The sequence below is a fragment of the Mya arenaria genome, chromosome 6, assembly GCF_026914265.1.
Source record: "Mya arenaria isolate MELC-2E11 chromosome 6, ASM2691426v1".
Classification (NCBI taxonomy): Eukaryota; Metazoa; Mollusca; class Bivalvia; order Myida; family Myidae; genus Mya; species Mya arenaria.
The window spans coordinates 46,308,713-46,321,908 of record NC_069127.1 but is presented as its reverse complement, the minus strand read 5'-3'; the positions used below and the strand labels follow the sequence as shown (position 1 = coordinate 46,321,908).

At 36.6% G+C, this 13,196-nt stretch overlaps 1 protein-coding gene across 2 annotated transcripts in view; it reads right to left on the bottom strand.

The window, feature by feature from the left end:
- The window catches only part of LOC128237339 (cytochrome b-245 heavy chain-like), a 119,928-nt gene that overhangs the window by 90,796 nt on the left and 15,936 nt on the right, over positions 1–13,196 (bottom strand). For both annotated transcript variants that reach the window (XM_052952758.1, XM_052952759.1), the window contains exons 4-5: positions 7,841–7,951; positions 7,455–7,542 (exon numbers count right to left, since the gene is read on the bottom strand). In XM_052952758.1, the coding sequence (XP_052808718.1) occupies positions 7,455–7,542; positions 7,841–7,951 (199 nt within the window). The remainder of the gene's footprint in view (positions 1–7,454; positions 7,543–7,840; positions 7,952–13,196) is intronic.

Sequence of the window (13,196 nt, the reverse complement as noted above, 5' to 3'; positions counted from 1 at the left end):
CTTTCGTTCATTCATACAGATACAATTATGAATAAACATGGTTATACATGTAAAGAAATGTAAATTTATGTATAATATTGACATTTAATCCAGTTTACCCATTTCACGTACAATTTTTCTACTGCAGGCACTTTTTGAAAACTTATGATCATTTTTTCTTTTTGTGAAAAAATGAATTTATCAACAAATAAGTTTATGAAATAAACAGTGAACAACAATTTAATTACCGTAAATGACTGGGTATTAGACGCACTTTTTTCCCTCAGATTTTGATGCAAAAAAATGCCTGCGTATAATACCCAGTAACAATTTTTTGAACTTTTTTTCTGAGGTCAATTTCAAGCCGAGAGTTTGTTTAGATTTATGTAGAAAGGGATGTTACTCGCGTCATATTGATCGAGTATATACGGGTTAAAACGGTAGTTGAAGATCGGGATACGGTATATCGTAAGACATTTATAATTTCAACAAAAATAAAAAATAAAATAATTACTTCCCAAAATAATTTATTTTGCGTACCTAATTTTCGGGCACCCAAAGGACATCAATCATAACTTTCATAGTTACCAAGTTTCACAGACGAAGATTATTGATTTTTATCTTTACAATGCCTGGCTAGATTACCTAACCGTATACACCACTGAGACAATTTAATTAGTTACTACCCATCCTAAACGATTTATTGCCTGTTGAAAAGGAAGTGTGATATATTTATTTGAGGATTAAACAAACAACAAGGGCAATCAAGGGATTAAGAAAACATCGACATGGCATGTTTGTAAAACGATCTGCCAATAAGCTTTTAAACTTGTACCACACTTATAGACTATATGAAGCAATAATCGTACAGTTATACATTAATCCTGCATAGCAATGTCCATGCTCTCCACGAGATCCTCGTGGGTATAACTGTAAGTTATGTGACGTCACACAGTGTGACTCTTTGATCTGAAGCCGATAGAATGTGTTTATTTAGTTCAGTGCATGTATAAAATGGTGTTTTAATTAACTTCATGAAGGATTTACACTTATAGGCGTAATAAATAAGTTTATGACCATTGATTACTACGGATAAATTAATAAGTGGTAAAAAGCAAACATGAAGAAAAAAGGCAGGTTAAACAAACATGTAAATAAAATGTAAAAATGATAATTTTCTATGTATTCGGAGAGCGAAAAAAATAATTAATTTATGGTGTCCGAACTCTTTCTTGTGAATTACGGTATTCAATATTATTTTGAATAATAAATTGAATTAAACAATAATCAAACTTACATATAAAAAAACAAAGTTGGGCACTGTCAAAATATTTTTTGCATAACATAACTTTTCATTCTCGACAGTATGGTTGTATGGTTTTAAAGATAACCATCGCCATTTTCACGAAAAAAATAATTTTGTCACTGTCAACAAACATGGTGGCTGAAAATGCCGGACGATTTTGACATTTTTTCTATGCGTCTTTTAACCAAAAACATAGATTAAAAGTTTTTTTCTCGGATTTTTCACAGATTTTTTTCCCTGCGTCTAATACCCCCTATCGTCTTATACCCAGTCATTTACGGTACTGAAAATAATTTAAACCGTCAAATGAACAAGTGGCACAGTGGTACATTCGTCAGGGTTTTAATAATAGCAGAATGGTATATCAATTTCAATATTAAGAAATGATATCATGTCATCGTGTTGAAAAGTAATTAGGTCATAGGTCAGCAAATCATTGCAAAGTTCATACATCGTTCAAAAAATAACTTTGAGAATTTGTTAAATAGATCATACATATACATCAAAGTTCACATCACCTTTAAATACTGGTGACAGTGAGCAGAGGAAATCTTTAAGAAAAGCCCAAAGTGAGAATTACAAAATATTCTGTGCAATAAAACTATAAACTCGGAGAATAAGAAACAATTATGTGAAAATCTTATTCCTTAGTTTCTAGTCAAAAGCAGTGAACCATCCAATACATAATTTATTTTGCTGGGATTTGATACTGATGATGACAGTAATACCGTTCACATTGTGAAGGTGCAATCAAACTTTTGTCTTCAGTTGCAAAGCAATGATCAGTTTTATTCAGTTTATGTTTTTGTGGTTGTATTGAATTTTGAAATTAACAACTGCAACACCGACAAATCTGGATGGTTTTGCAACAAACAACATCATTTTATAATCTTGCCATGGTAATGATACTTGCCATGATTACTAAGATTCCATTTTTTACCCGAGACAGTTTAATGCTATATTTTGTTCCTACATTTGACATTCAGGATTCAAGATATGCTATGGCTGTGGCATAATACATTCAATATGTTTCAATACTGTTACCATGGCAACAAAAGTACACTTTAAAACAAAAACAAAATAATACAAAAAGTTTGTTGAAACAGCTGCAAAAAACATAAATTCACAAAGCATACTTGTGTTTAAAAAGTATCTGTATGCAAGAACAGTGTCACAACAATGCAAAGTACAACATTTACTTTACATTGTAAATGTTACAATGGCAGCTTTTTGATATCTTGAAAAGTTTAAAGAAATTTGAGTATGGGCACACACTAATTTTAAGTTCTTTGAACTAAGTAACAGTTATAAGTAAAATACACTCTGTTCTTTCTGCTATAGTTTTCCAGCAAAAATACTTTTAGTTGTTTTAGAATGGTTTTAGAAATCAATTGCCATAGTAACATATTTTCATTGATGAATATTTTTGTTGTTGTCATGACACTTTTTTGTCTTATTTTCCTTCAAAAGTGTGAGTGTCACAGTTTTTAAATTATTTGTAATAAAGTAAGAAACATCATTTGACATTTTTTTTAAATGCTTAGTTTGCTAGTAATTTCATACTATTTCCCATATACCAGTTGAGCCAAAAATTGCCATAGCAATTTCAGTAATCCACCTTTGGTCCCTTTTTACACCTATAGGCTATGGTCCCTTTTTACAGACATTGTCACATAATTATGTATATCTGTTTCTTTTACCCATAGGATTGTTCAAATTGATAGCCACTATATACAGTCAAACCTGCATTATGTAGCCACATATCAGAAATTAAGTTCCAAGTGGCTGCTTTATAGTGGTAACTAAATAATCAAGGTGGGAAATTTCTGCCACTTAACTTTTGTTTAAGGAGGGGTTGTCATTTTGATAACATTTGTCATCCTTTCCTTGTAGCTTTCAGAACAACATTTGGATCTCAAACTACCCTGTTAAGGCTGATGGAAGACTGGAAAAACACACTTAATGAGAACAATTATGTAGGTGCAGTTCTAATGGACCTCACAGAAGCATTCAACTGCCTGCCCCATGATCTCATCTTAGACAAGCTTAATGCATATGGTCTCTCAGCCCCAGCATGTAAACTTGTGCACAGCTATCTAACAAACAGAAAACAACAGGTCAAATTTTATCAAATTGCCAGTGAGTAGGACTCCATCCTAAAAGGTGTGCCACAAGGATCAATATTAGGGCCTCTAGTCTTCAACATCATTCTCCATGATGTCTTTATCAATAAGGCAGACCTGTATAATTATGCAGATGACAATACTCTTTCTGTGTGTGATAAAATTCTTAATATCCTTAAGACCGTCTCCGTGGCCTAGTGGTTAAGCATCCGCCTACAGAGCGGGAGGTCGTGGGTTCGATCCCTGGCCGCGTCATACCAAAAGACGTTAAAAGTTGCTCCCTTGCCTGGCGCTCAGCATTTAAAGGGTAGTGCTTGGAAAAGTGGTGTAATCAGTACTGGTTTAACCGAGGAAAGTTGTACCCCGTGTATCGGTGCTTTACACTGAGCACGTAAAAGAACCAAGGGGTCTCTTTGAAAAAGAGCTAGGGTATCGCATCCGGACTTCCTTGAATCCCACCACTGTCTCTTCAGCCTCCTGTCCCTTCAGCAAAAACAAAGGACCCCGTTGGAAGTAAGTGCTTGCATTTCCACAAGTTATCCTTGACCGCATGGCGTAAAGAAATACATACATACATACATACAAGACCACTCTTGATTAAATTTTGATGCCTAGATTTCTAAAATGTGCAAAAAAGCAGCTAAGCAACTGAATATCCTTCAAAGACTTAGCAAATTTTTACCAATCAATATTATATATTATCTTTAAATATTTTATCAGATCAAGTTTCCACTACTGTCCTGTCGTTTGGCATTTTTGTAGCAATAACAACACAGAAAAATTTGAAAAGATTCAATACAGAGCTTTAAAAATTGTTTTTAATGATTACACCTCAACCTACAAAAATCTTCTTCAACATAACATCTGAACAGGGTAAGATTCATTGCTATTGAAATTTACAAATGTCTGTACTGTATCTCAACAGAATATGATCAAAACCTTGTAGCTTTTAAGACATGTAATTTTAATCTCATGAGATATGAAAATTGTGTAGATGTGCCATCAGTTAGAACAACTAAATATGGGAAGAACTTATTCAACTTTGAAGCCTGAGTCAGGTATTAAACAGCCTCCCAAAGGAAATAATGTGCTCTCAAAACTACCTGTTCTTTAGAAGCCTGATCTGCACCTGGACAGGTCCCTCTTGCAAATGCTCAATGTGCAAATAATCTTTTATGACTTAAAATAAGAAGAAATTGAGAATTATAATGATTAAGTAGAGATTGACCCAATCATAGGAGCAACCATGCCATTGTGCCCTTCTGTTTCTGATAATATCAGCAAAATCTAGAAGTATTTAAATTACATGATAAATTAGGTATCTCCCCATAGCAATACTTTTGAAAGATCTTTTCTTAGAAGCAAGCTAAATTAATTTTAACATTTTCCCCAACTAAACATCACTGTACCATGCTGTAATTCCTATGTACATAGTGCTACTTACAATTTTGCTGTTATCATTGTAAAGTTAAACCCTTGAAAGAACTAACCATTTTACAGTGGTATGTCAACAAGACAAACTTCGGACTGGATGTACAGCCGTAAAAAACGGTTGATATTATCATTGTATTCAGTGCTCTATCCATCTAACAATTACCATCATGAAGGAGATGCTGTGTATATACAATTCATGAAGAAGATGCAAGTTACCTGTGTGTATACCAATCATGAAGGTGATGCACAGTTAGTGTGTAAACCAATCATGAAGGTGATGCACAGTTACCTGTGTGTATACCAATCATGAAGGTGATGCACAGTTACCTTTGTGTATACCAATCATGAAGGTGATGCACAGTTACCTGTGTAAACCAATCATGAAGGTGATGCACAGTTACCTGTGTGTATACCAATCATGAAGGTGATGCACAATTACCAGTGTGTAAACCAATCATGAAGGTGATGCACAGTTACCAGTGTGTATACCAATCATGAAGGTGATGCACAGTTACCTGTGTGTAAACCAATCATGAAGGTGATGCACAGTTACCTGTGTGTATACCAATCATGAAGGTGATGCACAGTTACCAGTGTGTATACCAATCATGAAGGTGATGCACAGTTACCAGTGTGTATACCAATCACGAAGGTGATGCAAGCTACCTGTGTGTATACCAATCATGAAGGTGATGCAAGTTACCAGTGTGTATACCAATCATGAAGGTGGTGCACAGTTACCTGTGTGTATACCAATCATGAAGGTGGTGCACATTTACCAGTGTGTATACCAATCATGAAGGTGATGCACAGTTACCAGTGTGTAAACCAATCATGAAGGTGATGCACAGTTACCAGTGTGTATACCAATCATGAAGGTGATGCAAGTAACCTGTGTGTATACCAACCATAAAGGTGATGCACAGTTACCGTTGTGTATACCAATCATGAAGGTGATGCACAGTTACCTGTGTGTAAACCAATCATGAAAGTGATGCAAATCATAAAGGTGATGCAAAGTTACCTGTGTGTATACCAATCATGAAGGAAATGCTGTGGGTATACAAATCATGAAGCTGGGATGGAAACTAACGGTTGCCTGTTCCCCTGAGGCGAGTTATTTTCAGAATTGGCGAGTTAATTGTCTCAGATGGTAGTCCGGCTGGGAGATAAGTTTTTTTGGAAACACGTTTTCTTTTTCATTTTGCAATTATTCCTGTCGTAAAAATGACAGATCAAAACAAACGGCAGACGCTTGTTTTTGCTTCGAGCAAATGATCAATACATTCACCCCTATCGGCGCTATTGTTATATCCAATGAAATCGCTCAATACTTATGCTCTGGCCCGAACAGCCAATGAAAGCAGTCGTTTTAGTTTTATTATTTACCGTAATGGCGGCGCCCTAGTTGACCGTTGTTGTGACATTTCATAAATAATGTGGCATTTCCTAGATGGCGGGAGTCCTCCTAATAAACGTCAACCGCAAACAGAAAATGATAAAAAAATCTACAATCATGAATACGATCAATCAAAACGTAAACGTGAATTCCAAAACACCTGGAAGGAAAACAGACAATGGCTTCTTAACTCGCAAGAAAAAAGTATGCAGTGTGAATACTGTATTGCAAAAGGATGTACAAACTCTTTTGTTTCGGGGTGTTCTTCTCTGAAAGTTGATAGTATCAAAAAGCATGAAGCATCTGATAGCCATAAGAGGGCTGCATCTATTGAAGTTGCAAAATCTAAGCCTAAATTGGAATCTACAGCTGCAAAAACTTTGCAACCTTTGAATGCATCTGTATTTAAAAAGCTTTCACATATGTTCAGAACATGCCATGCATTGGTTATCAACAGCCGCCCATTGACTGATTTCTTATGGATGTGTGATTTAGACTGTGTTAAAGGGTTAGACATTGGAAAAACATACAGGAATCATAAATCTGCCTAAGTATTTGTCAATGCTATTGGTGATACAGAATTTAACAAAGTGGCAACTGAAATCTCAAAATGTGGCTTTGTTTGCTTGATAGGCAATTCTTTATTGGGGTTCATAAACCAGAAAAAGCAGATGCTCAAGGTCTTGTCAATGGAATCAAAAAAATTGTATCCGAAAACTTGCATTTGCAGTGGAATGAATTTTTGTTGAAGTTAATTGGCCTAGCATGTGACGGGTCAAGTGTCATTGTAGAGCTGGTGTGCGTGCTCTACTAGAAAAGGATCAGCCTTCATTGAAGTCACTGAAGAGGACAACCAAGTCCATTGTGAAACACCAGTCAGTGGTGCTGCCACTGAACAAGTGACTGTTCAACAGAAAGAACATGATTTCTGTTGCTCAGACTCAGATACTGATAGTGACTTCTCAAAGACTGAAGACAACTGTGCAGTTTTTAAAAGACTACTTTTTTCAGTCGTGAATGATTAGTTATATGGTTTTAAGGAGGAAATAAAATTTAACATTGTTCTTTTCTTGCTAAAAAATATGGGCTCATAGATTTTAAGACGGGCAACCAAAACCCAGAGGTTGCCATGCTGGCAAAGTTAGTTTCCATCCCTGTGAAGACGATGCAAGTTACCGCTGAGTATACCAAATATGAAAGAGATGAAAGTTACCTGTGTGTATACAAATCATGTAGGCGATGTACCGATGAAAAGTTATGTGTTTGTCTAACTGTCGCCGGATTGTTTTTTTACAGCAATTCTGAAAGAATTGGAAATTACGTAGGTCTCACTCAAGTTCAAGGCTGAAACCAAAATATCTGCCCACGTTCAAATGGCATGACATTACTACTCCTTCAATTTTTATTTTTCAATTATTCTTTAATGTGAAGGTTAGGTATGATAAAAAAAATCTATTTAGTGATACATTATATAAGCATAGGAATTAAACATGTATGTTCCATGATATTACTTTTTTATGGGAAAAGATTTGAGATTCCTGCTGACTTTGAGCAATCCCCAAGGAAATGAAATGGAAATGAAAAGAGTTTCCTTCTTACCTTTAGAGATCCCCTTAAAAATGAAATGAGATTCCTGCATACTGGAATAAGTATCAACATGCAGTTGAGGTTGAGGCAAGCCGCACTTGCTCGCGCCACTGGCAAAGCCGCCTACAAAAAGTAAAAACAAATTAAAATAATCTACTGATTAATAAATAAAGATGATAAACACATGTACTTGGTGTAGTGGTTCAGGTGTCCACCTCAAATACACTGCTCATTGTTAATTTGATCCCAAGCAGGGATTCATTTTTTTTTTTTTAAATGAATACTCAGTTCATACTTATTATAGCTTGGTTCTAAAGAAATGCTTCCTTTGATTCGGGATTTTTTCCTTTGCTTTAAGGGCCAATTCCAGTTTGTGTCAGCCAGTTTTTGGACTAGGGCACTTGTGGCCTAGTTCATAGATGTAATCGTCTGCATTTTCAAGCCGAATCTGGGGGTTCACTGACGTAATGTATTCATACGCTGTATTTTGATTGGATTGCCGTTAGCAAATTTGAATAATCAAAGTAGTACCAGAACTGATTACAATGAAAACATCCAATAAAAAATAGTTCTCCTAACAAGACAAGCTAATCGTATGTTCTTTTAATGAAGCACAAGAAATGGGTACGTAGCGAGTGAGTTAATCGGGTTAACTACATGAATGTTCTTGCATACGGTCAGATTATATGCAATAAGAATATGAACATATTGGAAAAGTACGCATCGACATTTTCCGTTCAAAGCTCTTGATTGATAGACTGGTAGCAGCTTTCTCTTTTATCCGAAAAGAGACCAGTATCAGCTAACCACGGTGCCCGTCGCGCATTCGAAATGTCTTGTGGGTACGAAAAACGAATCAAGCTTGCGGTCTAAATAGTAAACAACCAAGATATTTGTTTTGTTTTTTAAAAAAAGTATTGTTATCCTTTGTATAGAATGTTGGTATTAATTTATTAACAGGGCTGTTCTTTTTTTCCACATAATTTGCATGTTGCCGTGACATTTTCTTTTTAAATACACAGTTTATTTTTTAACTAATCATTGCATGTCACTCAGCACTTTTTTTAATACAGCATGATTTTTGGTATTGATTGTTTTAATACTATTAATGTAAAATAAAAATAAAAACATATGCCGCGTACCTGTATAACGTTATAACTTGTGTTCTTGAGGAAAAGTAAATTCGGGTACCAGTCTACTGTATTGACTCATTCAATCTGATCAGAGCGGTCGAATGATTCAGACATGTACATGTTATCACTACTTCGGGATGCTGATGATGTGAATTTTATACGTGTTATATTGAAGAAATTTATCAATAAAGTCGCCATTGAATGATTACCACCATCAAACGGATTTATTGTCATCTTACCGTGGATAGCATGTTTAATTTGACACGCAGAATTTCAAGCAATACAAGTTCGTTTGATAAAATCATGTGATTTAAATTTTGCAAAATGGAGATAAAGAAATATCAAATATGCGCATACTTATTTATAAAGTTTCATTTTAAATGAAGCCAAATGTATGAATATGTGCATAGCATCTGGCTTATGAATATGATGAGTATTTACCTATGTGCATGGAAATGTCTTGGAGCCATTTTCAGTGTAAGTACATTTTGTTCAATGGCATTGTGTGATAAACCATCGCCATTTGCCTGCTCACTTTTGATTTCTACTCTTATTATGCACCAGTCAATTGTTACCACCCTCTCGGGGTATACTAGGGAAAAGGGCAGTGTATTCACCTTTCAGCGGTGTCCTCGCAGTGACTGATGATTGTGGTGGTTTTTCTCTTCCCGCAAAATAAAGCGGGGAATTACCCTTACCTAAGATCCTTGGGGTGCGAGGTTATTTGGCAGGGATTTTACCACCAGTTCGTTCCCGCAGGGTAGGGCAGGGCTTTTATAGGGGATTGGTTGGACTGAAAGTCAAAGTATTCCCCAGACCTGGAGGGGGGGCGGGCGTGGTTACATTTGACTGGTGCATAAAGTTCTTTTTCTGAAGACCCTTAGCTCACTTTTTGTTTCCTCGTCATAAATGAAAATCAGTAACCACCCAATGTTGTGGCATAGTGAAGTAATGAAGATTTAACCTCACAACAGTCTTTCTCAAATGCTGTCCAGACTTTTTTATGCTTAAGAATAACTTACCTGGAGATGTCAGACCAGAAATCGTCTTGGTATGAGATTGGATTACTATGGATCAGCATGCACCAGTCAATTGTAACCAGGGCCCCCACATCCGGGGGTATACCGGGGAAATGGGCCGTGTTTTTACCTTTCAGGTGGCCCCACAGTATCGGGTCTTCGTGGAAAATACAGTGCGGATGTGGCTTAACCTAATGTCCCTTGGGTGCTGGGGGGGATTTGGTGGGGACTTTGCCATCAGATCATCCCTGCAGGGCGGGGATTTTAGCTTGGGTTGGCTGGACCGAAAGTAAAAGTCCTCGCTATTCCCTGGACCAGGGGTGGGGGGGGGGGGGGGGGGGGGGGGGGGTGCATGGTTACAATTAATTGACTGATGCATTTGCTTGCGTATACATACAGATTCAGTGTTTTGGTGCGCAGTTGACAAATTAACTAATTACTTATTAGAAGTTAAGAATACATATTTATTTATATAAGTTATACTTTGCAATCTAAATCATAGATTTGAAAAAGGTAACCTGCAGGGCTTCTAAAACTTTGGAACCTCAATCGGTCCGGACCCGGCGACGACCCCCCCCCCCAAAATTTTTTTTTAAAAAAAATCCCCCCCCCCCCAAAAAAAAGATTTGGTGATATGTACATAATATATGTGATATGTATATAAAAGATATATACAAGGGAATGCTTTTTTTTGTGATTTCTAGCATTTAAATTGTCTGAATCGCATGAAAATTTATAAATTATGTAAGGTACCGGGTATTCTCAAATTGGTCACACTTTTTGAACTTTGTACTGTCTTCCTTTTGTTTGTCTCAAATTTAATACAACATTAGCTTCACTTGTTGTTTATTAAATGGACTGTACAGGCAAGCTTATGCATCAGTCAATTGTAACCATGCACCCCCCCCCCCCCCCCCGGTCCAGGGAATAGCGGGGACTTTTACTTTCGGTTCAGCCAACCCAAGCTAAAATCCCCATAGTAATCCAATCTCATGCCAAGACAATTTTTGGTCTGACATCTCCAGGTAAGTTATTCTTAAGCATAAAAAAGCCTGGACAGCATTTGAGAAAGACTGTTGTGAAGTTAAATCTACATTACTTCACTATGCCACAACATTGGGTGATTACTGATTTTCATTCTTGGCTAGGAAACAAAAAGTGAGCACAAAGCGTCTTCAGAAAAAGAACTTTATGCACCAGTCAAATGTAACCACGCCCGCACCCCCTCCCCTCCTCCAGGTCTGGGGAATACTTTGACTTTCAGTCCAACCAATCCCCTATAAAATCCCTGCCCTACCCTGCGGGTACGAACTGGTGGTAAAATCCCTGCCAAATAACCTCGGAACCCCATGGATCTTAGGTACGGGTAATTCCCCGCTTTATTTTGCTTGAAGACAAAACCACCGCAATCATCAGGCACTGCGAGGACACCTGAAAGGTGAAAACACTGCCCTTTTCCCTAGTATGAGTAGAAATCAAAAGTGAGCAGGCAAATGCCGATGGTTTATCACACAATGTCATTGAACAAAATGTACTTACACTGAGAATGGCTCCAGGACATTTCTATGCACATAGGTAAACACTCGTCATATTCATAAGCCAGATGCTGTGCGCATATTCATACATTTGGCTTCATTTAAAATGAAACTTCATAAATAAGTATGCGCATATTTGATATTTCTTTATCTCCATTTTGCAAAATTGAAATCACATGATTTTATCAAACGAACTTGTATTGCTTGAAATTCTACGTGTCAAATTAAACATGCTATCCACGGTAAGATGACAATAAATCCGTTTGATGGTGGTTATCATTCAATGGCGACTTTATTGATAAATTTCTTCAATATAACACGTAAAAAATTCACATCATCAGCATCCGGAAGTAGTGATAACATGTACATGTGTGAATCATTCGGCCGCTCTGATCAGAGTAAATGAGTCAATACAGTAGAATGGTACCCGAATTTACTTTTCCTCAAAAACACAAGTTATAACGTTATACAGATACGCGGCATATGGTTTTTATTTTACATTAATAGTATTTAAACATTCAATACCAAAAATCATGCTGTATTTAAAAGTGCTGAGTGCCATGCAATGATTAGTTAAATAAACTTTGGATTTAAAAAGAAAATGTCACAGAAACATGCAAATTATGTCGAAAAAAAGAACAGCCCTGTTAATAAATTAATACCAACATTCTATACAAAGGATAACAATACTTTTTAAAAAAACAAACAACAAATATCCTGGTTGTTTACTACTTAGACCGCACGCTTGATGCGGTTTACGGACCCACAAGACATTTCGAATGCGCGACGGGCACCGTGGTTAGCTGATACTGGTCTCTTTTCGAATAAAAGAGAAAGCGGCTACCAGTCTATCAATCAAGAGCTTTGAACGGAAAATGTCGATGCGTACTTTTCCAATATGTTCATATTCTTATTGCATTTAATCTGACCGTATGCAAGAACATTCATGTAGTTAACCCGATTAACTCACTCGCTACGTACCCATTTCTTGTGCTTCATTAAAAGAACATACAATTAGCTTGTCTTGTTAGGAGAACTATTGTTATTGGATGTTTTCATTGTAATCTGTTCTGGTACTACTTTGATTATTCAAATTCGCTAACGGCAATCCAATCAAAATACAGCGTATGAATACATTACGTCAGTGAACCCCCAGATGCGGCTTGAAAATGCAGACATCGCGGTTACGGCTATGAACTAGGCCACAAGTGCCCTAGTCCAAAAACTAGCTGATGCTCTAGCTGATCTCTTCTGGAATAAGACATCTAGAGCATTCACAAGCTTTTCTTCCAACACGATCATCATCAAATTTTACAAGTACATATTTGGGCTTGAATGCATCCTTATCCATCTGGGAATAAATCCCGGGACTGTTCCTGTAGCCGAATTAACAAGTCCATCTGACAGGTCAATATTTGTAGTAAGCACTACTGTGGCAAATATGCCATACTTAAGTTCTGCTGGTATTCCACTGGCATCTGGTTCAAATGAAGCATGCTGGATTTGTTTTGTCTGTTCAACTTTCCAAGTGTCAATTACTTTTAAGGTAAATATTTGCTCATTTAGTTTTTGAAGGATCTATCGAACTTGACCTGTATCTTCTGATGCTACACCTGTGTACCAAACTAGAACTCCGCGAGTCGGATGTGTCGCCTGACGAATTATTTACTGTCGACATTAT